Here is a 27,776-nt window from a genome sequence, read left to right as displayed (position 1 = left end):
GCGGAAGCAGATCCAAAGATGGAGGACCTAAAGAAAGGAACTAACTGACAGACTCAGACAAATGAAGAATTAGAAGACATAGCATTAATATCAGAAATGGAAAAGATATCTTACCTGTCAAGATCCCAGAACACACTTGAAGATAAGAAAGAAGAGCTGATTGAATGGAAGATAGAGCTGTTGGGAGAATTGTAAGAAATTGGAGAAAGAGGGAGGCTGTTTAATGAATATCAAGTGTGTCCTTCCAAAAATAATCAGATTGTCTTTCTTATTCCAAACAATATACACAAAAATACAGGAAGAATTACTTGATGAATCAAATGCATTGACTTGGAAAGTTAGTTGGCAAAGGAAGAAAGCTAGAGTAAGACTGAAAAAAATAGAGATTTTGACCCATTAGATGGGATATTATACTATTAATCAGATGTTTGAACATGGATGAAAATAGATAATTGTTAGAAATAGAAGTATTATTTTAACTAGAAAGAAAGGATTTATAACTAGAATATTATATTTTGGTATGAGAAGGGAAATAGGAAAATGCTAAGAGGGTTTGAATAAGGGAAGCTTTTGGTTACCCAAATACAACTTATATTATGAGAAATTATAAGCGATAGAGACATTCTGAACACTGATGAAAAATTAAAATTTAAAAAGCAGGAAAAACAGGATATTAACTGAACAAATGGATATTAAGTGCAAATGCAATTAAGATATATTTTGGTTAGAAAAGATATTTTAAACTGACATTATTGATATTATTAGGAAAATGTAACAAAGATGTTGATATTCAATTGTATATGTATTAACAACAATAAGAATTGTATTTGCCTAATATGGGGAAATGTGTGCTACCGGAAGAAGAGAGGAAGCATTCGATGGTGTAATATTGGGCCTAGATTGAAGAAGTTAATATATACCACTGAATTACTAATGGACCCAGGACAGCATATTGTTTATTAGGTATTTATGATTGTAAAACTAGAAAATAAAATATTTATAAAAAAAAGAAAAAAGAAAGAGGCACTGCTAAAAAAAAGTGAAGGAGAAAGATACAGTTTTATTTAACAGAATGTCCTCACAAAGGCAGGAATGCTCAAAGGTCATTGAACAACCTAAGCATGAAATCAAAACTTACATTAAGTACAATTCAATTTCATTAAAAAAAGTTAATATCCCTCATTGATTGTCACACACAATCACTCATATAGAAATAGAGATCTCCAAGCATCTGGATATCTGTGACCTCAATAACTTTATTGTGGTCAGTTTCTCTGGAATTCATACAAGTCATATTACAAGTATTTTATAATTTAGTCTTTGTGTTAAGCTAAAACAAAGTTATAAATAGATGTGATATAAGTCATTCTGCTAGAGATCTCAGTGTTCTTTATATCTCTATCCAGGCTACTTGAAACCTTTACATCAGTTCTGTTTTTTATCCTTCTATCCAACCATATTTCTCTACACTGGTAGCTTGCAGCTCTTTTGTTTTCAGTCATGCCCATTTTACAGTCTCCTGTATATTTTCCCACTAATTTTTCATACCAATTTTTTAAAAGATTACACTGATTTCAGATACCTGCTATGATCAATATACAGCAATCAATTAATATAAATGTCATGGTATTAATAATAGAAAGCATCAGTGATTTCAGGAATTGGAAGAAACCAAACCATTACACAAAAATATTTCATAGATGATTCAACCACATTGGATAGGACGAACTCATAGATCCTTGTCATGATGAATGAAAGGAGAATTATTCATTTTCAGATACACATTCATTTTACTAACACAGCTCAAGAAAAATGAAACAAAGCCCTATTTCCCAATATTTAAGAATGTTCTCATTTAACAAGCAAAAGAATAATCTATGTCTACTGACTTCTTTAAGAAAGCACAGAAAATGAGACAAAAACTCATCAGTTTAAAATCTAAGATGGAAATGTAGACATTAGCCTCAATCTTTAATTCCATGAAGTTTCCCAATTTTTATAAGGATTATCCACAATAGGAATCTGCCAGAGTTCTTGTGTAGTTTTCCAGTAAGCAATCCATGTGACTATTGCACCATCTAGTGGGATATGAAGACAATATAAATATGCTAGAAAATTAAAAATTGGTCATAGGATGAAGAAATGAAGTCTCATTTGCAACAAAATTGGTACTTTCCATTTCCACTGTCACTATTCAATAGCAAATAGCAATAGCACTTAGACTTTTATACCTCTTCACAGTGCTTTCCAGCCCTAAGCGGTTTACAGAGTCAGCATGTTGCCCACCCTCCAACAATCTGGGTCCTCGTTTTACTGACCTGGGAAGGATGGAAGGCTGAGTCAGCCCTGAGCCAGTCAGAATCAAACTGCCAAACTGCTAGCAGCTTGCAGTCAGCAGAAGTAGCCTGCAGGACTGCATTCTAACCACCATAGCTCTCAAATATGTACCCCCAAATATATTGTTAGTCCAGGATTCAAATACATTCAGTATTTGCTTCCCGTTGCTCTATCATAATTATCATAATGGAGGAGGTGGAAGGAGGAATGAACATTTCCCAGGAAATAGAAGGAAGGAGTATTAGATTGAGTTATTTATAAAAAATAATAAAGGCTGGGTATAAATAAATGAAGTTTCAAGTGATTTATAATATGGAGTCCCACACATTACTTGATAGCATCCACTCTAGATATTTTTTCCAACATTTTCCTCATGTTTTGTTTCATTGGGTACCTGCCATTCTGTTGGACGGGGGAGGTGGTGGCTCCAGGGGAGCATTCTTTCCATGCTTTCACTTTTGCTGTAACCACATGGGGATTAGGAAAGGGGATTGTCTTTGGAGACGGGATGAACTTCTTCCCAGATGGTTCCAGTAGGACTCCAAGATCGGTACACCCTGAAGATGACCCATTATCTGTCCTGTACCTCAAAACAACCTTGCAGCACTATATTGGCTGCCAGTGGACTGGTCAGGGTGGATTGGGTTTCAGAATGGGAAGAATAGCTTGGTGCTTTGCACGGGATCATTAAGATTCCGCCTGACCCTACTGCAACCACTGTTTCTCAGTAAATGTTTTTTTGATTAACCACATGGTATCAAGAGTCGTGCTTTCCTGAGAGGACTAGCTGGGTCAGGTCCTTACGCCTACTTATGATAATGATGTTATCCATTCAGTGGTGTCTGATTCTTGGCATTCTATGAGCCAGGTCTCTTCACATCTTCTGATTTCTATGCTCTGGCTGGTGTCAGCTTTGATGGTGTGCAAAATCATATTGATAATCAATGGAGCTTATTTTTCTATAGGCTTAATAAATGTTAATAATGTTCTCAATCAGAATCAAGGGTAACCTCACTGTGATTTCTGAAATTCTTTCCCAATTCCTTTATTCTTTCCAATTGTGGGGGAAATCAGGGTTGACATAAAAGGAACCGTTTTAGACAAAAGGAATTTGGCCAGTAACATCTACCTCACAGTGGCCTATGTTTATTAGAACATTCCCACTGCAATCCCTGAATCTCAAAAATGCAAATGTTTCTTCCAATTGAGGTCATTTTTTTCTGTAGAAACAAATATTGTATGTCTTTATCCCATGTCAAGACAATGGTCATTATGACCATTAACTATTTTTTTCCACAGATAATCCAAAAACATATGGGGAAAGGATTGAATTGCCTCTTGGCTACCAAAATTAGAAGGCACTCAAATTCATCTTCAACAGGCAGTTAAGAATCTAATGGCATCTGCATGTCAAGGCCAATTTAATGACTGTCTTGATATTTGTAACTGCAGCCTAATGGATTAAAATTCTTTCTGGAATTAGCATTTTAAGAAATATTAGCAATATTTTTTTAAAAAAAATCTGAATGAATTCAAGGTGTAAACCACCAGGCTTAAGTTGTCCTATTTCAAACATGTTTGTACAAATTTGTAGTTGCTAAGTGCTGATTACTTGATGGGCACATCATACTCATTCATGTGGGGACCTTTATAATGAATTATTTTTTTTGTATAGGCCAACCATTGAAAGTTCATGGAATCTGCCATAATACATTGTTGTATTGTATTTCTAGGTTATTATATACATTGATTTTTAAATAAATTTCTGTTGCACCTAGGATTGTTCATTTTGAGGGGTCCTTGGTGCTCTCTGAACTTGTTTTCATGCAGAAGTTTCATTACCTAAACTAGGTAATATCATTAGTGCTAGTCTGACCTGAAAACAACCAAATTCTGAATGCACCAAGGACCCCTCATTTGAACCCTGAGCTACTAATATTCTCTTTTATTGGTACTGTTCATTTTCATACATGTAGCCTCTGGATTGATTATGTCTGCCCCACTCCCAAATATCCCTAGCTATGGTAAAAGATAATTGAAACCCAACACATGAGGATGGTAATTTAGATTATGCTGTTATAAATAATATAGTTAATATGTATCCAACATTCTCTATGATTTTAACAAAATATTGAGTCTTGCTCATGCAAATACTGAAGACTTGCAGATTAATTTCCTCAATATACAACTTAATTTTAAAACTATTTACATTCATCTTTGTGTCTTAAAACTATTTTTAAAATAGGTTTCTTATTGATTAAATGTTTGTAATGCACTCAATTATTATCTATTATCTTCAAAATATTGTTTTATTATTGGTATCATGAGGTGAGTGGGAAAAACTAGAGAACATACTGTTGGCAGGGCTATTGCTAAAAGTTGTAAGCCCAATATACATTTTTATACACAATTTTTTTTAAAAAACAACAAAGATTCCAACACAGGTTTTGGGGTTTTTTTTTTACTATAAAGGAGCTTATTTCTAATATTATTGGTAAGATCAGTAATTTAATAACTTTTTGAAGAAAAGGGATTTCACAACAGTTACAGGTTCCTACCCTGTGTTAATACAATTAAAACAAAAACATGAAAATCAATTTTTACATTTTTCTTAACAAAAAATATTTCTAAAGAATCTACTACTCCATTTCTGCTTAAAATATTCATTAGCATGAGAAAGCTGAAACAAAAAAAAATCATGTTTGTACAGCACAATCAGAATATTTTTATACTGTATGTATACATGTATGTATAAAATTGTGTATATATATATATATATATATATATATATATATATATATATATATATATCAATTGCATTATATTTAAAATACCACTCTCCCAGAGTCAACTTCCATGCTCTATTAATAGTTCCTCTTTGCTTAGTTGCCAACTTGTGGAGGTCCTTCAGGAATAAGAGATGTAAAGAAAGTGGTAATGAAAGACCATGCAGAAGACATAAATCCAGGATTCTGTTCTGCATTGACATCACCAATGTCTTCACCACTATCTTCTTCAATACCTTCATCCATGAGACGTTCCTTAACATATAAAAAAAATACTGTTAATCATTTTAATGTAATTTGTATTAACAGAATTATTGTAATCTGCAGTTTCTTGGAAAATATGCGTCCTTCTTCCTATCTAGATACCAAAACACAATGTATTCCTCTTGGCAAATTTGATAAAGTATAGAGAAATCATCACTGTGTTTATTAAATCATAAAGAATAATCAAACATTGGAATGTAATATAAATTTATTCAGCTCTGATTTTAACCACATTTATTCCCTATTAAGCATGCATAAAATCATTTTTTATTTCTTAAATTTAGAGTTAAACTTTGATAAAATAGTAATTCTTAAATTTAAAAGTAGTTGTGTTGTTCAACTCATCTCCTTACCATTTCTTCAAGACCAGCATTATTTACATTTTGACCATCATGGTTTATATCTGCATTGTTTGCTGCAGGCTGTTGGAATCCTTCTTGTCTGAATGGGAACCATCCAGCTTGGTGCCTTTATAAAAGACAGTGAGAAAATTACTAAGAGGAAATAAAACATTTAGATCAGCAAATAATAAAAAGCAACAAATAATAATCTGTTAAGACTAATATCATCTAACTCATTCTTCCCCATCATCATGAAACATACATATTTTGAATGCAATTAAATGTATTGGATGTAATTTCATGGTGTATAGTTGAAATCATTCAAGTATATATTTTTGAGTACATATAACATATAAAATGAACATATACAAGCACTAACACTCTATTTTGCAATGGTGATAAATATCTGTAGCTTGGGTGTATGATAAGGGTAAAGGTTCATTCTCCGTGCTTGTGGGTTGGTTTCTGAACGTTTTGTTACCAGGCTAAGTAACATCTTCAGCGGAGTTTAGGGGATGTCAGTGTCAGTGGGGTGTGTGTGTGTGTGTGTGTGTGTGTGTGTGTGTGTACATATACAGAAGAACACACAAACACACACACTGACAAATAGTATATATACTGACATTGACATCCCCTAAACTCTGCTGAAGATATTACTTAGCCTGGTAACGAAACCCACAAGTTCGGAGAACAAACCTTCACCCTTATACTCTGCTTTAATTTAGAAGATCTCATGACAATTCACTGTAAATATTATAAGTGTTACTTATTATCAGCTTTCACAAATGAAAAATATTTGTATTTACTGAACAATGGATTAAAATTTACTGTAAACTAACATTTCAGAAGATTTCAGTGAATCTAAATATAATTAAATTTATATTTTACAGTGGTTTTACACTGTAAAAGATACCACATCCATTTCCAGTTGTGAGCTATTTGCCATTTGTCCATGTGTTGGATATGATCTTGAGCTAATAGGATCGGATCTTGAGCTAATAGGATGATGGTGCTGGAATAGGACTAGGGAGACCTAGATCTGCTTTGGTTATGGAAATTCAGTTGATGATTTTGAGATAATCATTATCTCTTCACAGGGTTGTTGTAAGAAAATTGGGAAAGGGAATTCCTGAAGGAAAGGCAGTATTTAAATCAAACAAATGACTGTACTAAACATCATAAACTTTTAACAAAATAAAGTAAGGAGGAGAGGAGAGGAGAGGAGAGGAGAGGAGAGGAGAGGAGAGGAGAGGAGAGGAGAGGAGAGGAGAGGAGAGGAGAGGAGAGGAGAGGAGAGGAGAGGAGAGGAGAAAGATGTCCAACACTCACTGCCAGTTTCCCACAAAAAAATTCAATGGGGAAGCCAACAGGAAGACAGATGTTGCTCTGCCACTGATTTTTGTCCATCTGTTGTCATTCTGATTCTCTGTTTAGGTAAGGAAATATCTCTGAAATAATAACCTAATAGGTCAATAGTTTGTCCAGTAACATATAAATATGTAAAAATACACTGAACTATCAGGTCCAAGCCCAGAGATGATAAAGCAAAATCCAATTGAGTTCAATCCTTTAATTGCTAACACCTAAAAGATAGAGTCTTATCAAACTAAAGCTGTAACTGTCTAACCTATTAGGAGTATCTTGAGAGATTCTAGACTGTGGCTATCCTGAACCTCTTCCACCACCCCATCCAGTTTGGATCTGCACAGCCTCTTAATTCAGGCCTTCCTTTGAAAAAACTGTGTTACCAAAACTCTCCCCCATTGCTCCTGCAGAGGTACATTCCATCACACAAATTTTATATATTTTTAAAATAAGTATTTAAGATACTAAATAGAAATAAACTTTAAAACAAAATTATATAACTAACTGAATGCTTGACAATTATGTACACTTTGGGATTAAGATCAAGGAGATCCTTCTGAATTCAGTTTATGGATTTTCTAATGTAAAGCACCAGAATTCTCATCTCAGTTATGAGCTCACTGGATAAATGTAGGCAAACTATTCATCCCTCAGACTCTAATGGTTTGTCTTTCCATTAGTAAATAAGTGTTACTGGAAGAATTAATTTGATATAATGATGGATATAATAGTTTTTATTCTGTTCCTGATCCATTTCTGTTTTAAGACAGATATTCCCATTAGCTTCTTAAAATTTTAGAAATGCATTGTAAACCTAAGTGTTCATATAGTCTTTTTGGGGTTCTTTTTCATATTTAAATTTGCAATTATTTTTTACAGATTCTAGTATTACAGAATAGTTAGAAAGGATGTCATCTGCTATGCAGAATAATCACAAGTTAGAAATGATTCAGATACAATAGCAAAAATATATCCTCTTTTCTAGATAATTATTGCTAACTTTTGCTAACAGGACAGCCATCTTTTTAAATATACAATTATCCAGGAAGAGAGGTGCATTGAGATGCAGATTTTCCTAAAGCAATCTTAGAGATGTTTTAAATGCAGGTGATTGTGCTATACTAGTAAGTACTCCAAATAGGTAGACCATGTAAAAAAATAACTCTAGCATTTATACCATCTTCTTAAAATAGTAAGTTGCTTGTGTAACAGAATTTTTTTTAAAAAAAACCCACAGATTAATCCATGTATCTGTTTTCTAAGTGAGTGCTAGGGAGTGCAAACTGATGTTCACAACAAAATATATAATGTATAAACTTTTCCAGTTTCTCAAATTTAAATTAACAAATTATGTACTATATAAATATATCATATTTACTTACAAGTAAACTAATAACATAGCTCCCATCACCATAACAAAGCGACTGAAGGATGAATAGAAATATACAATACTAAGGAGAATAGCAGCTCTGGAGAATGTGTATATCCAGTCCAGCCAATCTCTATTGAAGTCCTCTTCATTTATGACTGGGCCTCCTTGAGCATTCATTTGCACATTTTGATTTATAGGTCTGTTCTCCTGTGGAGCTACATTTGGAGGTGCTGGGGCTTCATTTGCAGGAACATGATCAGAACTTGAGGGTTCCGGAACTGGAGGATTGGTAGAATCAGGACTGAGGGTTGCCTGTGCTGAAACTGCAGCTTGACTGTAACAGAATTAATGAATAGCTTCTCAAAAGTAAGGCATATTAGTTAGCTACTTATAATATGCAACAAAAGAATCTCATCATGGTATTTAAATCAGCTGCTGTGAGAAGGGCACCCCTCTCCTCGGAATGAACTAAGGAAGGGAAAAAAGATTCCCTCGCACTGGTAACTGAAATAGGCATTTTGAAATTAAGTCAGCTTGAAACACTGAAATTATGAACAGGTAAATGTCCTCAATTGTAGAGTCCTCAACTTATAATGGCATTTGGGACCAGAATTTTCACCACTAAGTAATGAAGACTTATTTGGATCAAGATGCAGCAAGGATCGGAGAAGGTACATTGGGGTGTGAGGGAGGCGTAGACAGGGTTAGGGAGGGTATTTAAGGATATGAGTGAGGTATGATGAGATTCAGGAGAGCACAGAGGGGTATAAGGAATGTGCAACGATATGAGGGAGTCGAAGTGAGAATTCAATCTGTAGCTCAGTTCTTGCCTGCAGAGGCCTTTCCGGAAGGCCTCTGATGGCTAAATTCAGGCCAGGGGACACCGCGCACATCAATCCAGAGCTCCATTCTCAGCTGCAGAGGCATTTCCTGAAGGCTTCTGAGGGCGAAATGGAGGACGGGGGCAACACACATGGGTGGTGGCAAGCAGCCACAGAAGAAATGGGACGGCAAGGCAGGTGTCAATTCATGGGAGGTCTGGCTGCAATGGTAAGCAGCTCAGGGCATGTGGAACAGCTCCACCCTTTCACCCCACCCTAGCTTGATTTTTAGATGTGTACTTTGCCCCAAAACAAGGGCTTATTTTGAGGTAGCGCTTATATTAGGCCCACCCCCAAAAATCAAGCTAGAGCTTATTTTTGTGGTAGGTCCTATTTTTGAGGAAACACAGTATGTGTGAAAAAGCAGTATGTGTGAAAAAAAATCTTAGAAGTTTGGTTTTATTAGTAATTAGTAGTACATACTTCACAAATAAAAACTATCCTTAATTTTTCTTCAATCTCATTGAATTGTCATGAATAAGATTAATCATGCCACTATATATGATAAATTTCAAGCATGTATAGTAAAGTGATTTCCCCAATGACACAAATATGCAGCTAAGACAGACCTTTACATAAAAAGAAACTGGAAATACAGAATTGTATCTTGACATGTTCTCCTGCTTTTCTAATAAAATTCTTCCCAAATACAGTCTAGGAGGATGGAAAATTTCAATTTGTAATAACTTTTCTCCATAATAAAGCATATCTCTGAATTAGCCACTAAAACAAAAATAAAGCTACTCTTAAATAATCAATAGTAAAAATTTTAACAAAGCTGTATTTTTATTTCAGAATTGGTTTGTTAAAACTAATCTACAAAAAAAATCAATCTAGTCTTTAATTATCAATCTTCCATCTTAGTACTAATTAAAATCATATACTTACTATTGCATATAATACTGACGTGCATACAACTGTTGCCACCATAACATCTGTAGAGGGCTGAAAGTAGGATATACTGGAAACCCAGTTGATATTCCTTGCCCAGGAAACTGATTATCTACACTGTTAGAAACACACTGAAGTTTAATTATACGTCTCTGTTTTATATAACAGAGGTACATATAGATAACATATATGATCTGCAGAACTTCAGATAGCACAAAAAGTAAGCATTTCCATATCTCTTTGTTTTCCTTTGGGAGTTTTTAAGCCCAGATCTGGGTAGGCCAGGGGTAGGCAACCTTGGCTCTTTTATGTCTCGTGGACTTCAAAACTCCCAGAATTCCTGAACCAGCTGGCTCAGGAATTCTGGGAGTTGAAGTCCACGAGTATTTATTGTTTACAAAATGTATATGTCTCTATCAAAGAATTTAAAGTAGTTCAAAACTGATAAAACATACAATAAAAACAGAACAATAATTGATTTATCACATTTCCTCCAAAAATAAATATAAACTCGTCTTATTTTAGGATACTTCTTACATAGAAAAGCATAAAAAGAACAAAGAGATATTAAAATAATATAACGTCATTATCCCCCATGGTTTATAATTTAAAAAAATAATATCAAGTGTTTGGCAAACATATAGAAGACTGCAATGAATTCAAAACAACTGAATACTATCACAATTTTTAATGTGTCCTAAATCAGTCTCCAAAACAAAAGGTGATTTACCCATTTCTTTCTATAGAAAAGTCAATGTAAATTCTGGAAGGTAAAATGCTGGCACATTCACCAACTCTTCATACTAAAATCTTCAACTGTTGCTTTAAGAAGTGATGGCTAAACCTTTTTTCCCCCTTCTTCCTCCACTTTTTCTAGAAATGTCATGTTTTAATTTGAAAGCTAGGAGGCAAACAAGGTCACCTTTCTGATATTTGAAAGTCACCTTTCTGATATTTGAAAACTATTTAGATTAAATAAATAAGTAACATGGCTGTAATGTAAATAACCTGGGAACAGGTTTTTATTATAATAATACTTTACCCCAAAAAGTATGTATAACAACTTATATTATGCTTTCAAGAAAATAAAACACCTTAACAGAATAACTTAGCACAAATTGTGTTCTATTACATTAAAAATGTAACAAGGCTTGCAGATATGATGTTTTACCTAACAAAGAGCATGATTTAGATAGAAAATGCTAAAATAACAGTTGTCATTACTGTTACTTGGTTTTTATTTACTTATTCATTACTTCAGTTTCAATTATATAGACTGATGTTCTGTCCAGAAATGGCAAATTTTACAATGAAAATGCTATACATATTTTTTAAAGGCAACAACAGGATTCAAAGAAATACAAATTGATGCAACCATATTGCATCATACCAGAATTACATCTCAGAAGAAAGTTGGCTGCAAGGTGTCACAAAAGACCTTGGTAATTCTCTGTGTATTCAGATTGAGAAGATGTAAAAATATTAGTAATAAGAAGAGAGAACCAATAGTAATGGTTATTTAAAAATAGTTGGGAGAAAAAATATTAACCCTAAAAATCTATTTGGACTCCTTAGATCTTCTGTAGAAGTGGAAGAATATGTGGTATAAGGAGACAAATTGATTTTTTGCAAAGAAAACATTAAAATTGTAATTATTTTAGTGTCAAAACAGATTTTATAACAACCTCAGTTTTTAATATACTTCAGGGTTGGACACAGACAAGGTATTTTCTAAATTAGAGAATGCTAGCTTGCATGGAGTACCATGAAGATGCTTGGAGTAAAACTGGGCTTTGATTGCACTTGTGATGTATTGGTCAAAATGTGTCCTAATTGCCTATTATTAGCAGAGAAGATTGCATGTAGCATAGATCAGCGTTCTCCAACCTTTCTGGGTTGGTAATCCGGTGGGGGGAAGGAGCAATGGGCACGCGCACAAATGGGGCTAAGAATGCCAGAACCCACTGCTCACACAAGTGGGGCTGTAAGCGCCAGCACCAACTGCTCGCATGAGTTGGGCTGCATTTGCGCATGCCAGCCCACCACTCACAAAGCCCAGTTGCGAATAGGCCACAGCCCAGTAGTGGGCTGCGGCCCACAGGTTGGGGACCTCTGGCATAGACAGCTGGTACTCTAGTCTGTGCCTTTTGTAGTTTACTAAAAAGAATTAATACAAAACTTTTCAATTACCAGAGCATTGGGTAGCAGAGGTCAATATCTATGAACCCATCCAGTCACAATGCATAGAAGATTGTAACTTGGAATATCAGAGTAATTAAATTATAAAAAGCATAAATTATCATCTGAAAAGAATGAAAGAAAAGCAGACTATGAATCTACAAAACTAAAAAGAAATAGATTGGAATAAAAATGATATGATCTTGTGAGGTACCAAGATAAATGCATGCAGAGAGGTGATGGTGTACACTTACTTATGAAATAACCAAAATACATTCTAGAGAGTATGAATTGGTATTATCTAGGTCCTATAATAATAATGTATAATAATAATTTAAAAAGACAAAAAGAGGCCTGGAAAATGCAGAGCAATTAAGATATAAAACTGCATTGGAAATGAGTGCACAGGATAAGCTTCCAATAGAATAAAAGGAATAAAAAATGATGAAAGTATTTATAAATAACTAAAGGAGAGAATATTTTAGATATTTGAATGGAGATGACACAGATTATGTTGAAGAGTGGAACTGAAACTAATGTTGTAACTACCAGAATCTTCTTAAAAAATTATGAAAAGGAAGCCATAAATACATGAATATATTGAAAAATAGTAAAACTGCAGTATAGCTAGTACAGATGACCAAATGTTAAAATATTCACATGTTCATTAGTTTAAAGAATGGCAAAGCCAATTCATTTAATGTGTTAAATAAGAAATAAGAGTATCTGCTCTGGGTTATTGGAACAATATCATTATTGTTCTGCAATACAAGGTGAAAGATATCACGTGTGAGTGCAATGTATAAGGTAACTACTTCGTTAAGTGAGCCTGAGAAAGAATCTGGCAGAATTTTGACTCACAGTACAAAATGTGACAATGAACAAAATTAGGGAAGGTCAATATAGTTTTATACAAGTTATAGGATGTGCAATGAGGTTTTTTAGATCTCTAAAAAATGTGTAACAATTAAAAGAAAGCATAAAGATTCAGAGATATCATATAATACAGGTAATCTTCTAAATCCATTCATTTAGTGACCATTTAAAATTACAATGACACTGAAAAGTGACTTATGAACATTTTTCACACTTAGTTACATATTCAAAATTCGGATGATTGGCAAAATGTCATGTATTTATGACGGTGCTGTGTCCTAGGACAATGTGATCACCTTTGCGACCTTCTGACAGGCAAGGTCAATAGGGAAGCTAGATTCACTTAACAACCATGTTAATAAATTAAAAAATAGATTATTCATTTAACAACTATGGCAAGAAAGGTTGCAAAATGAGGCAAAATTTATTTAATAACTATCTTGCTTAACAACATACATTTTTGATTCAGTTGTAGTCATAGGTCGAGGATTATCTGCATATAAATAAACAAACACGGGATGGTTGTGCTAACATTAGAACTATATTGGCTAGAAATATGAATGTACTTTTTGTATGTTTTTATGTATTGGCTGAAAATCTGAATGCTTTGCAGTATGATGCAACTAGAAAATTAACAATCAAAGATTAAGATAATTGCATGCAACCAGAAAAATGAAGTGAAAATAGCAAGTTACACATCCAAGGAGAAAGACAGTGGTTTATATATGATTAACTATGAATGGCAAAATGAATGTAGAACAATGTTGTCCCCACTTTGTTAAATAGAAATGAAATTTGGATATGTCAGGAGAAACACAGAATTTGCATGCACTGGAAGAAGTGGGTATGATCGATGTGAGATAATATATAGAATTAATTGGTTTTGAAGGAATGTGCATTGAAAATTATCCGTGTATAAGCGATTTGCATCTTATAGATAGAAAAGAGGAGGATCAAACAGCAAAATAAATCATATAAAAGAAAAATGTACAAGGTAAAGGGAAACAAAATTGTTGTTAATGTAAGGGAGGGGAGAAATTTGAAAAACATCTGCAAGGAAACCATCAAGCTCAGAGAGCATCAAGAACTCCACAATTTAACCCTGAGCTACAAATACTGTTCTATTGGTACAAAAAACACGGTACAATGTTTTAACGTGAAGGTAGAGTAGTTTGCAAGGATAAAAAGACAGGCAGAGATACATTGAATGCTATTATAGTACATTAGTTTTAGTCAGGTATTTTTTTTTCTTATCCTTTTAATTTCTTTACTATTTTTAATACCTTTTCAGTGTTCCGTGAACTATATTGCTTACACTATAAAATGTTGAATGAAACTCTAACATTCAAATCATTTATATGCTACTTACCTCTGCAGTATATATGAGAATGGATGGCTTTGCATTTGATTATTGTGTGTCTGTGCAAGGTTGCGATGTCGCAAACCTTCAGAATTACTGACAGCTGTATATACAGTTTCTTGAGATGGGGAATGAGATGATAATCCCAAATGTTCTGAACTCTTAAAATGCAGATAATAGTTTGAATTAGATGTGCAAAGCATTCAGTGCTGGTTCTTCAAAATACTATGAAAACTAGTCTAATATTCTATACTGGACATTAGCTTCTTCCTATTAGTAATCCAATTATTATATCTTATACCAGTTTTATACCTTGCCCCAGAACATATTTATGCATTGCATACATTTTTAAAATATTAATATAATATTTTGCTGACTAAAATAGTACACTTTTTTTTTCTTTTCTACCAGCACCAACAATACCGTAAAAGATAAGCAAATTATGAATCAGAAAACTTCATCATGAATCCAGGAACTCACAGTATAATTGCCATGTGAATGTCAGCCTTTACAGAGCCATCTCTATTTGGACCATGACATCTGTAAATACTTTGGAAAATACTATCTATTAAAAATCTCCAAAAATTGTACATATTCTTGGAAGGATGGGGAATAATACTTGTACATTTTTCTTTTGATTTTTAGAAAGCACAGTTCTAAAAGTCAGTCTAAAAATCTTTTATTATACTTCCTTGTTTAATTAATCAGTAAACTAATACTCTAAATTGGCCAAAATAGTTGATATAATCCCTTCCTTATAACACTACTATCACTATTATAAGGGGAAATGAATATATTGAAACAGCATATATTTATTGATAGAACTTAAATGATTACATCTCACACAAAGATAACTTACCAAGCTGTTGCTAGATGCTGAAGACTCATGACTTTCTCTAATAGTATCAGGTTTTGGGGAATTCGGGGGTGTCCGTGAAGAACATACCAAATGAACCATATGATATTCATCTTGCTAAAATAAAAGGGAGTATTTTTAGTGCTGTCTACTTTCACATTAAATCCATGGTGTCTAGCAATACCAATCATAATGTAAGTGTTCATATAATTAGTACAGTAGGTATGTTTGAACAACACACTGAACAGATTACTGAATTAACCCATTTTCTACATTTGTATATAGACTATAACAAAATGTGCTGGATTCGCAGAACAAATTAAACTTTGATTTAAAAAATAAAGTCAAGCTTGTAAATTATGGAAATACAATTTCTAGGTCACAACCTGACCTAGTTAATTCAGCCAATGAGTACCAAATGTAGACAGATTTATAATGACCATTACAGCTATATTATCTGTATGAACCAACCAGGATCTAACAATGTTTGTTTTCAAAGAGTAGCCCAGCACACACAGCAATGGGTAGGCCAGTACATACAGTACTCCCTTGGCTGGCTGGCTCTCTTCCTTATCAGAAAGAGAAAACACAGAACAAGTGAGCAAATGCAAGAGAAGGAAAGAAGGAAAGGAGAAAAGAAGTAAAGTTTCTGTCTGTATGTGTGTTTATGTAAATCATAATTCCCTATTTTATTTTCCTGAGTGTTCAAGAAAAACATACAGTCATGCTCGAAATTGTTGGCACCCCAGAAATTTTTCCAGAAAATCAAGTATTTCTCACAGAAAACTATTGCAGTAACACATGTTTTGCTATACACAGGTTTATTCCCTTTGTGTGTATTGGAACACAACAAAAAACGGGAGGAAAAAAAGCAAATTGGACATAATGTCAAACAAAACTCCAAAAATGGGCCGGACAAAATTATTGGCACCCTTAACTTAATATTTGGTTGCACACCCTTTGGAAAAAATAACTGAAATCAGTCGCTTCCTATAACCATCAATAAGCTTCTTACACCTCTCACCCGGAATTTTTGGACCACTCTTCCTTTGCAAACTGCTCCAGGTCTCTCTTATTGGAAGGGCGCCTTTTCCCAACAGCAATTTTAAGATCTCTCCACAGGTGTTCAATGGGATTCAGATCTGGACTCATTGCTGGCCACTTCAGAACTCTCCAGCGCTTTCTTGCCATCCATTTCTGGGTGCTTTTTGACGTATGTTTGGGGTCATTGTCCTGCTGGAAGACCCAAGATCTCAGACGCAAACCCAGCTTTCTGACACTGGGCTCTACAGTGCGACCCAAAATCCTTTGGTAATCCTCAGATTTCATGATGCCTTGCACACATTCAAGGCACCCAGTGCCAGAGGCAGCAAAACAACCCCAAAACATCATTGAACCTCCACATTTCACTGTAGGTACTGTGTTCTTTTCTTTGTAGGCCTCATTTCATTTTCGATAAACAGTAGAATGATGTGCTTTACCAAAAAGCTCTATCTTGGACTCATCTGTCCACAAGACGTTTTCCTAGAAGGATTTTGGCTTACTCAAGTACATTTTAGCAAACTGTAATCTTGCTTTTTTATGTCTCTGTGTCAGCAGTGGGGTCCTCCTGGGTCTCCTGCCATAGCGTTTCATTTCATTTAAATGTCGACGGATAGTTTGCGCCGACACTGATGCTCCCTGAGCCTGCAGGACAGCTTGCATTCCTTTGGAACTTGTTTGGGGCAGCTTATCCACCATCTGGACTATCCTGCGTTGCAACCTTTCATCAATATTTCTCTTCTGTCCACGACCAGGGAGATTCGCTACAGTGCCATGGGTTGCAAACTTCTTGATAATGTTGCACACTGTGGACAAAGGCAAATCTAGATCTCTGGAGATGGACTTGTAACCTTGAGATTGTTGATATTTGTCCACAATTTTGGTTCTCAAGTCCTCAGACAGTTCTCTTCTCCTCTTTCTGTTGTCCATGCTTAGTGTGGCACACACAATGCAAAGACTAAGTGAACTTCTCTCCTTTTTATCTGCTTTCAGGTGTGATTTTTATATTGCCCACACCTGTTACTTGCCCAAGGTGAGTTTAAAGGAGCATCACATGCTTGAAACAATTTTGTTTACCCACAATTTTGAAAGGGTGCCAATAATTTTGTCCGGCCCATTTTTGGAGTTTTGTTTGACATTATGTCCAATTTGCTTTTTTTCCTCCCTTTTTTTGTTGTGTTCCAATACACACAAAGGGAATAAACCTGTGTATAGCAAAACATGTGTTCCTGCAATACTTTTCTGTGAGAAATACTTGATTTTCTGGAAAAAATTCTGGCGTGCCAACAATTTCGAGCATGACTGTATCTAATGATTTGTTTATGAGTATGACCCCACTGTCATTTTTATACCAAGGAACATCTCAGCTGATTTGCAATGAGATGTATACAATGAGGCTCGGGGGCTCTTTAGTCACTGGATCAGAAAAACATGTGAAAAATAAATGATATTAATATCTGGATCACCCCAGTTCCTAAATTTATACTCAATCTTCCAATTGCTTTATCCAGTATCAAATAAATATTGATAGTAATTTTTTAAGAAATTACCATTTGTCAACAATGGATTTTTATCATAGGGAATACAGGAATGTAGACTCAATAAAAATACTTTTCTCCCACCATAATTAATTTAGGGTTTGTCTTCTCTATATTACTTTATTTGAAAATAGTGTTGCTTTATAATTATAACTTGCTAGTCCTAGCAAAAATTACTTAAGCAAAATCCAAACATTTCTCTACCTACCTACCTACTTACCTACCTATCTATGTATCTAAACTATATTTTAAATAAATATCCGGAGTTTGCTTTTTTCTGAGCAATTTTTAAAAACAAAGATAGTATTTAGATTTTGCTCTTCAGCGCATTATCAGGAAATGACCTTGTGCTGTTGTACCAGATTGCATATGTGACTCTCAGTAAGATGAGAAATATTATTCTCCATAGGGATTGTTCTAGTATCTTTTAGTATCTCTGGAATAGAGAAGATGAGTAGAATACTAGTCCCCTTGGCACCACCTATAGCAACCTATTTATTTATTTATTTATTTATTTAGTTACATTTATATACCGCCCTATTCCCTGAGGACTCAGGGCGGTTTACAGGGAATTAAAAATCCAACATACAAAAGTTAAGAACCAAATTAAAAAATATTAAATTGACCCTGTACTCAATTAAAAAGAACCCCAATTAAAAATTTCTCCTCAGTCTGGGCCCGAGAACTCGAAGAGCCAGGTCTTCAGGCCCCAGCGGAATGATCGGAGGTCGGGGGCAGTTCTCAGTTCCACCGGCAGCTGGTTCCAGAGGGCAGGCGCTCCCACCGAGAAGGCCCTATCCCTGGGTGTCACCCGCCGGCAATCTCTTACCGGCGGGACCCTGAGCAGACCCTCCCTGTGGGAGCGCACTGGGCGAAGGGCGTTTGATGCCGGCAGCAGGTGTTCCCTCAGATATCCCGGACCCAGGCCATGTAGGGCTTTATAGGTGATAACCAGCACCTTGAATTTCACCCGGAGGGCAACCGGAAGCCAATGCAGCTCACGGAGTAGAGGTGTTACATGGGAGTATCGGGAAACCCCCATTACAACTCACGCGGCTGCATTCTGCACCAATTGAAGCCTCCGAGTGGTCTTCAAGGGCAGCCCCATGTAGAGAGCGTTACAGTAGTCCAAACGGGAGGTCACAAGCGCGTGAGTAACTGTGCGTAGGGCGTCTCGGTCCAGATAGGGACGCAACTGGCGCACCAGGCGAACCTGAGCAAAAGCCCCCCTGGTCACGGCTCCTATATGGTCTTCGAAATTGAGCCGTGAATCCAGGAGGACGCCCAAGTTGCGAGCCCTATCGACGGGGGGGTAACACCTCACCCCCCATCATTAAGGATGGAATAACTTGGTTAACCCGAGATGCCGATATGCACAGCCACTCAGTCTTGGCGGGATTGAGACGAAGCCTGTTTCTCCCCATCCAGACCTGAACCCCCTCCAGGCACCGGGACATCACGGAGAGGGCATCACTGGGTTGGTTCGGGGTGGAAAGAAAAAGTTGGGTATCATCAGCGTACTGATGATACCCCACTGCAAAACCACGAATGATCTCGCCCAGCGGCTTCATATAGATGTTGAACAGGAGAGGCGAGAGAACCGACCCCTGAGGAACTCCACAAATGAGAGACCTCGGGGCGGATCTCTGCCCTCCTGTCAACACCGACTGCGAGCGGCCCTGGAGGTAGGAGGAGAACCACCGTAGAACGGTGCCTCTCACTCCCAGCCCCCTGAGACGCCGCAGTAGGATACCATGGTCGATGGTATCGAACGCCGCTGAGAGATCTAATAGGACCAGGACAGAGGAGCAACCCCTGTCCCTAGCCCTCCAGAGATCATTCACCAGTGCGACCAATGCCGTCTCCGTGCTGTGTCCGGGCCTGAAGCCCAATTGGTACGGGTCCAGATAATCAGTTTCCTCCAGGAACAGAGGGAGCTGATGCGCCACCACGCTCTCAACAACCTTCGCCAGAAAGCGAAGGTTGGAGACTGGACGGTAGTTGTTTAAAACAGCAGGGTCCAAAGCAGGCTTCTTGAGAAGGGGTCTCACCACCGCCTCCTTCAAGGCGGCAGGAAAATTTTTGACTCCACCAATACTCTAGAAAGCAGGCAGTCAACAGGTTCTCTCTTTTTCCATCAGTCCAAGTGAACCATCATTAATCACTGCTAATTCTTCAAAACGTATACTGTTGTTGGCAAGTCAGCAGTTTTAATCTCCTCTTTATCAATAAATAATTACAGAGAGAGATTATTAGAAAGGACTGTAATTGTTCGGAATTAGAGCAGCAATAGATCTAATCAATGCAATAAATTAGTTAGGAAGTATGACAACTTTAACATTCATGTTTATGATATATAAAATATATAACCTCATGTATGTGTACACTTAGAAATATACAATAATTAACACAATAATAATTTTCTAAAACAGATAATCAATTCAGGTTGTAAACAAAGTCAGCATATTTCATTACATTTCTGTAATTCATCACATAACATTGAAATTGCTCCAATTTACAGTAGTGACAATTTATACATAGTTTAACAGTATTTAGAATTCATTATTTTAAAAAGTAAAATGTTTATTTAAAATACGGTAATTGAGTAAAGCTTACTTTTCTGAGAATATCTTTTAGTTGCAGGTGATCAGGAAGCAACCTGCCAGAATAGACCAATCTCTGATCCTTTGTAGACTAAGAGATGTGACAAAGGAAGAATTAACCTTTTCCAGAAGCATTATATTAAAAAAATCCACAAAAAAATACAAAGCTTTTTTTTACTTTTCTTTCGTTTACTGTCTATTTAAGCAAACCATTCTTAAACTTTCTTGTTAGTTATAATATTTCAGAGTGTATTTTATAAAACAGTAATCATATTTGTTACCAGAAAATACTGATTACTTTAATTCAAACAGAACAACCCAGGGGGGAAAAATCAGGCTTCATTTTCATAAATAATTTCAAAACATCACTACACTCTGTCAGCAAGCTTGATTTCTTTGAACTGCATGTACAACTGCAAGAAAGTGCATGCGAGGTCTTGGAAATGAATTTTCATCTATTTAAAATGTTATGTGGCAAAAAACAGTTTGCTCAAACACAGTCTATAAAGGCCAGTGAGAAATACAAGCATCTATTGTCTAGCTGATGCAAAGAACAGTTGCAGAAAAATGAAGAGCACCTTGTATTTTCCTGAGCTATATAGTATCTTGAATAAAGTGAATCAAGAGATAGAGAGTGGTCAGACAATTGTGTTCACCCCAGTATTATGAAAAGGAAGAGACTCATCTTTAAAAGAAAGTGGTTATTTACTTCAGTCATTTGCAAAAACAAGCAGGTGGTGGAGCCATGACTGTACAGTAGTTGGAGTCAATCTCCAAAAGTTATTTCAGAGCAACACAAGTGCAAACAGCCCCATATCTAAACAGTATTTTTTTCCCCTGGGATCATGTGACTAGTGGTTATGCAATCCCAGGAAGAGGCAGAGCTGTTTATTAAGATCTCCTTTTGGAGATTCAATCTCAAAATACTGCACAGCTCTAAAGATGGAAACAAAAACATACTGATTTTTTAGGCCAGAAAAAAGAGTTCATGGCTAAACAAATGTCAGGATGGAAACAATAATAACAATAACAATAGTGTAATTAACTAGAACTGTGATGATCACCTTCTTGGAGATATGTATATGATTTGAACATGAAGGTTGACTCAGCCTTCCATCCTTCCGAGATAGGTAAAATGAGGACCCAGATTGTTGGGGGCAATTAAGCTGACTTTGTAATAATGCCCCTTGGGGTGTGTGTGAAAGCCCTAATAAGCAGGCATATACATAGAGTGAAGGCTACTGCTAAGCTTGTAAGCCGCCCTGAGTCTTTGGAGAAGGGCGGGATATAAATGGAATTAAAATAAATAAAAATAAAAAAGCTCAGGATGACAACACAACATGGCACCACTGAACAAGCTAAAGCTCTTATGATAAGATTTTTGAAAAATAACAAAGTTTGCAACTAAGTATCTAAGTAGGATGATAAGTTACAAAGCTGGTGGCTCACCCAGTACCATTTAGAGTAGGGGTGTCAAACTACCGGCCCGCAGGCTGGACGTGTCATCCAGAAGCCACGCCCACCCCACTGCCATCAATGGCAAAATAGCCCCAATACGTCTTGCAACATCACATGATGTCACGAGTTTTACATGTCTGATTTGGAGGATTAATTACAGCAAATACTTTTAGACATAACTATCTAGAAGTTTGGGGTTATTTTGCAGTTTGTATAATTACTGGAAAATGTGGGTTTGCTTCTGCAGACATCGTAGTCAAGTTTCTGATTAGTTATTTCCTTTATTACACAAAGTTGTATTATATCTGTGACTTAGTATGTATATTTTGGATAGAAATGATTTTCTTGAAATTCCAGTAATGGAAACTGCATTATTAGGAGACAATATGCATTCAAAATTGATGTATTTGTAATCTAGTGATTAAGAAAAGAGAAGTGAGCAACATCTGGACTGCCTACTTGGGCTCATGGAAGAAAAAATGAGCAACAAGTGAGCCTATTGTTGGATACTGAATGAAAAAAACACAATCTTACTGGAGTACACTTTGGAAAAGTGAGATTTTGGTTTGGGGAATGAGGGAGAAAAGGCCTAGTTGTTAACACTAAGACAAGGTCTCACATCATTGCTTGGGAAAGAGCAGGTAGATGAGGTAGCTTAAAAAATGGCATTGAGGTCCCTTGGGATACCATGCTATCTTTTATTTCTGACTATTGTATAACTTAAAACCCGGAAATGTAGCAGACAAAGCTTGCTCGAATACAGAGACCATGTGAAAAGCTCCATTTTAGAATACCAGACTCCTTTCAACGCATAACTACAGCAAGCCCAAAAGCAAAAAAATAAAGCGTTCTGCTTCCACGCAACAGCTTTTCTCGGTCGGCATCTCCTGAACCCCACCGACTATTCTGCTCCGTCCGGGGACTCAGGAGCAGCTAAAAGAAAGGCGAGGGGCTCACCGGCTTACTGGGGTACACCTTGGAGAGGTGGCATTTCAGTCTTCCGACGGTCCAGTCCAGGTAGCAGCTGATGGTCTGGTCAATATAATTCTGGTTGGGCGCTTTGATGATGAGGGTGACGGGCGCCCCCGCTACGGGGGTCTCCATCGGGGCCGGCGGCTGTCTACGGGCAATCAGGCTCAGGAACCAGAGGAGAAGCGCCTTCCAGAAACGGGAGTGGCCGCGCGGCTCCCAGCGCCCATTTCTGTCCACTGGGAGCTGCTGTTTCCTCCTCAGCTCAGCACGACCCAGGCCTCAGGAGGCAGGAGGGTAGCGTCATACAGCGGCCACGCGCAACAAGGCCCCAGCTCCGGACCGGCTTTGACGTAGCCCGCTGCTGCCCCGCAAACAGCCGCTCACCCAACACCGCTCCTAGGCCAGAGCAAGCCTAAAATGGAGTCAGGGAAGACAACCAACCGCCCCGCCTGGCCAGAGCGCGGCACGGCAGCGGCGGAGGTTGTTGCTGCTCTACCCCGTGGACACCAGGGGGCACTGTGGCGGAGTGGTTCTGTTCGGCGTCCGGAACAGACGAAGGAAAAAGGAAAAAGCTGACAGTGAGAGGTTGTGGTTCCTGCTTATGCGGTTCGAGTCCTCCGAGTCACAAAAAAAGCCCTCGGGAAATGAAGCTTTCCCGTATTGTTGTGTTCGACTATGCCTCGTAAATTTGGAGCTGCGGAAGCCAGAAGACCGACACCTGGAGCCAACGACAGGCAACAAGAAAAACGAGCCGTAAAGGAGAAAAAGCAACGAGCAAACAAAACCATAGGAAATAAAACGTCATTTTATATTTGGCAGTAGTTTGCCCAAGGACACAGCGAGTATTATGTAGTGGGTTCTGGACCGCATGGACGATTCCGGACAACAGGACTCAGCATAATAGACCTTTATTGTAGTTAACACATGACTGAAGACAAAGGGCTATTAGCCCCTCTTATATACCTAGCCAGGTATACCTGGGACCAATCCCCTTATCTGGATTTCCTGCCAATGACTACCCTGCCAATCCGGACAAGGTACCATGCCACCTGGTGGTGTCAGTGGCTCGCTACTGCAGAAACATCCCCTATATACATAACACCCCTTCCCTCAAACTGAGACACTAACGTTAACCAATTAAAAAAAACATGATGAGAACATCCAATGTGTGAATCTGGTTATTTGAAAAGTGTCATAACCCCTCCCTCAAAACCTCACAAAATCTTTGAGGTATGCCAGTGGCGTATGGGTTCTGGCTAACCGCTTCAGGGTTTGCTCTGTGTCCATGTCACCCAGGTCTGCATCTGAGTCCTGATTCCAAGCCCAATCCACCCCAATGTCATTGGGTTCCCTGGCCTGATGTTCCTCAGCCCAGCCAATGTTACTGGGTAACTGTCCGGTGTCAGATTGGTTATCCCCTTCCTCCAACTCTGAAAAGGCAGGTTGATCTGACTCCGAAACTTGTGGTTTTTCAGGGCTCCGCTTCCTCAATTGGTCTATGTGTCTTCTGACCTGGCGGCCTTCCTCCACCTCTACAATGGGACCTATACAGGCCCCGTTTTGTCAACCACCACCCCCTGAATCCAGGCATGACCTGACCCATAGTTCCGGGCCCAAACCTTTTGTGTGATGTGAAGTTCTCTCGTAGTGTCAGGTTGGGTTTGATCCGATTGGGCTGCCACTCTGTCGGGGTGTAATCTGTCCAACTTGGTAATTAGGTGACGACCCCAACGTAGCTCTGCAGGACTCTTGCCAGTTTCTGTGCGTGGTGTGGTGTGTTGTGCCAGAAGGCATTGACCCAACCTTTGGTGCCAGTCTCCACTGATGATGCGCCTCAATGCGTCCTTAGTCATTCTCACCATTCATTCTGCAAGACCGTTAGGCGACGGGTGGAAAGGCACTGATGTGACGTGCCTAATCAAGTTGGCCCTGGTGAATGCCTGGAAATCAGCAGATGTGAATTGTGGGCCATTGTCAGAGACCAACACATCAGGCAACCCATGAGTGGCAAATAGTTCCCGGAGCACCTGAACAGTCTTTGCAGTGGTCATGCTAGAAACTGGAACTACTTCCAACCATTTAGAGTGACTGTTAACCACCACCAAAAACAGTTGTCCCTGGAAAGGCCCCGCATAATCAATATGCACCCTGGACCATGGGGTGTTTGTCGCTTCCCATTTGTGTGGGGGGGCCTGCAGCTGTTCTGGTCTCGACCTTTGACGTATGTAGCACCCGCTACTTGCTCCTCTATGGCCTTATTGAGACCAGGCCACCATAAGTAACTCCTAGGTAGTGCCTTCATCCTGACTATGCTGGGGTGATCCTCATGAAGCGACTGCAAAACCCTCTCACGAAGCTTCTCTGGGATAATGACTCTGCTACGCCATAAAAGGCATCCTTTGTGAGAAGACAACTCATGCCTTCTCACAAAATATGCCTGAAACTCTGGACCCGGGCTCTTTTCCTGCCACCCAGATACTACCCACATTTGGACCCTGCACAGCACCTTGTCTGCTGTGGTGCCAGCAGCAATGTCCTTTGCCAGTAGATCTTGGATGGCTAGGATCTGCTCCGCAGGTGCTGGGTCAGTTCAGTGATTCTTAGCGGTAATCTGCTTAATGCATCAGCGTGGCCCATGTCCCTGCCTGGTTTGTAGACCAGTTTGCAAGTGTATGCAGATAGGAATATGGACCACCTTAGCATCCTTGGGGATAGAATTTGTGGTGTTTGTTTGTCAGTTGTGAACAACCCCAATAATGGTTTGTGGTCAGTAAAAATGGTGAACTCCCTGCCATACAGGTAGTCGTGAAATTTCTTGACTCCCGTCACAATTGCCAAGGCTTCCTTGTCAATTTGTGCATAATTCCTTTCTGCCTTTGACAGTGTTCAGGAGTAATATGCAATAGGCCTTTGCTCCCCGTTTCCCTCTATGTGACTTAATACAGCGCCCACTCCATAAGGGGATGCATCACACACGATGCAGATGGGCTTGTTTTCTATAAAATGTGTGATAGTTGAGTCACTGGACAATAGTTGTTTGAGTTTTCTAAAACTCTGTTCATGGACCGTGGTCCAATTCCATGGGGTTTTCTTTTTCTTTTTTTTTTTATTGAAAAGTTTTAAAAATACAGTTTTCCTTTAAAAAACCCCCTTCGCCCTCCCTCCTCCCCTCCCTACCTCCCCCCTTCTCCCCCCTCCCCCCCTCCCTCCTCCCCCCCACCTCCCCCCAACCCCCCTCCCCCCCCGGACTTCCCAGAGCTAAATACAAGGTATATATATATATAAAAAAGCAATCATAAACAACCATATACTAACAACTATAAATTCTAAAATCCATCCCTCTCTAACTTATATAGGATCAAACAAAACTTAGCATTATTAAATATATATAAAAGACAAAATAGAAAAAGAAAAAAGAAAACGAAAAAAGACTTATTCAAATGCTAGATAAAACTTCTTAACCCTATACTTATTCTGGATAAACTCAATCCATTTTCTCCATTCCATAATATAATGTTCTTGCGAGTAATCTTTCAAATAGGCCGAAATCTTCGCCATCTCTGCCAAGTCGGAAACCTTTAAAATCCACTCTTGTATAGTCGGCAGTTCCTCTTTCTTCCAATACTGACCTATCAAAAGTCTTGCTGCCGTAACTAAATTCAACATCAACTTAGAGTCCACAACTGTAGCGTCAACAATTATTCCCAACAAAAAAAATTGCGGACAAAACTTTATCCTCCGTTTAAAAATCTTCTGCATATTCCACCAGACATTTATCCAAAAAGCCTTGACCTTTTTACATGTCCACCATATGTGAAAATATGTTGCCTCTTCATCACCACACCTCCAACATTTAGGCTGATAATTCGGATACATACTTGCAAGCTTTTTAGGATCTAGATGACATCTATAAAACATTTTGTAAAAGTTCTCTCTTAGACTTTGAGCTTGAGTGAATTTTACATTCCTCACCCAGATCTTTTCCCACGTGTCCATTGTAATAACTTCCTGAATGTTTTGGGCCCATTTTATCATACAATCCTTAACAAGCTCTGTTTCTGAATCGATCTCTATCAATGCAAGATATATCCGTTTAATATGTGCTGGTCCTTGATTTCTAATTTGCTTTATCAAATTTTCATCAGTCGTTGCAAATCCATTTTTTTGGTCTTCTTTCCACCTGGCCTGTAACTGAATATATTGAAACCAAGTCTGAACAACCTTCTCTTCTCGCAAGAAGCTATATGATTTCAAGCACCAAATATTCCTTTCCAAACTTAAAATTTCCTTGTAAGTAGTCTCATCATGTTTGAAACCAGCATGTATATTTTCTATTGCGTGTTTTGGGATTGCCCACAATGGTATCTTGCTGCTTAGAGAAGTCGCAGCAAGCTCCGCAAATCAAACCAACACCCTTGATCGATCCATGGGGTTTTCTTATCTAATAATCTGTGTAAAGGCTCTGCAATTGCTGCTCTGTGGGGCAAAAATGCATGATAGAAATTAAGTAACCCCAGGAAAGCTTGCAATTCAGCCTTATTATTTGGTGTTGGAGCCAATTTGATTGCTTTTACTTTGGAATCAGTAGAGTGAATTCCTTTGGCATCAATCCTGAACCCTTAAAATTCAGTGGATGCCACTCCAATACTGCACTTAC

The 27,776-nt window shown here is 37.8% G+C and overlaps 1 protein-coding gene across 1 annotated transcript; it reads right to left on the bottom strand.

The window, feature by feature from the left end:
- Positions 1–4,813: 4,813 nt before the first annotated feature.
- On the bottom strand, positions 4,814–23,541 carry HERPUD2 (HERPUD family member 2). Its single transcript, XM_083377374.1, has 8 exons — positions 23,105–23,541; positions 20,703–20,780; positions 15,511–15,624; positions 14,661–14,812; positions 10,235–10,354; positions 8,476–8,799; positions 5,741–5,855; positions 4,814–5,378 (listed from the first exon to the last, which is right to left on the bottom strand). The coding sequence occupies exons 1-8, from the start codon at positions 23,249–23,251 to the stop codon at positions 5,220–5,222; spliced, it is 1,209 nt and encodes a 402-aa protein (XP_083233500.1). The 5' UTR covers positions 23,252–23,541; the 3' UTR covers positions 4,814–5,219.
- Positions 23,542–27,776: the final 4,235 nt, after the last annotated feature.

Source organism: Vipera ursinii, assembly GCF_947247035.1.
Source record: "Vipera ursinii genome assembly, chromosome: Z".
NCBI lineage: Eukaryota > Metazoa > Chordata > Lepidosauria > Squamata > Viperidae > Vipera > Vipera ursinii.
The sequence above is the reverse complement of the archived record's forward strand: the minus strand, read 5'-3'. Positions and strand labels throughout refer to the sequence as shown.

What these genes read in the sequence shown, in the direction of transcription:
- HERPUD2 (XM_083377374.1), bottom strand. Translation starts at nt 23,251, where the DNA reads ATGGAGACCCCCGTAGCGGGGGCGCCCGTCACCCTCATCATCAAAGCG. An exon ending in AGGTGTACCCCAGTAAGCCG is followed by an intron (nt 20,781 to 23,104) that starts GTGAGCCCCTCG and finishes CACATCTCTTAG; the next exon opens with TCTACAAAGGATCAGAGATT. An exon ending in GCTATGTTATTAGTTTACTT is followed by an intron (nt 5,856 to 8,475) that starts GTAAGTAAATAT and finishes TCTTTTATAAAG; the next exon opens with GCACCAAGCTGGATGGTTCC.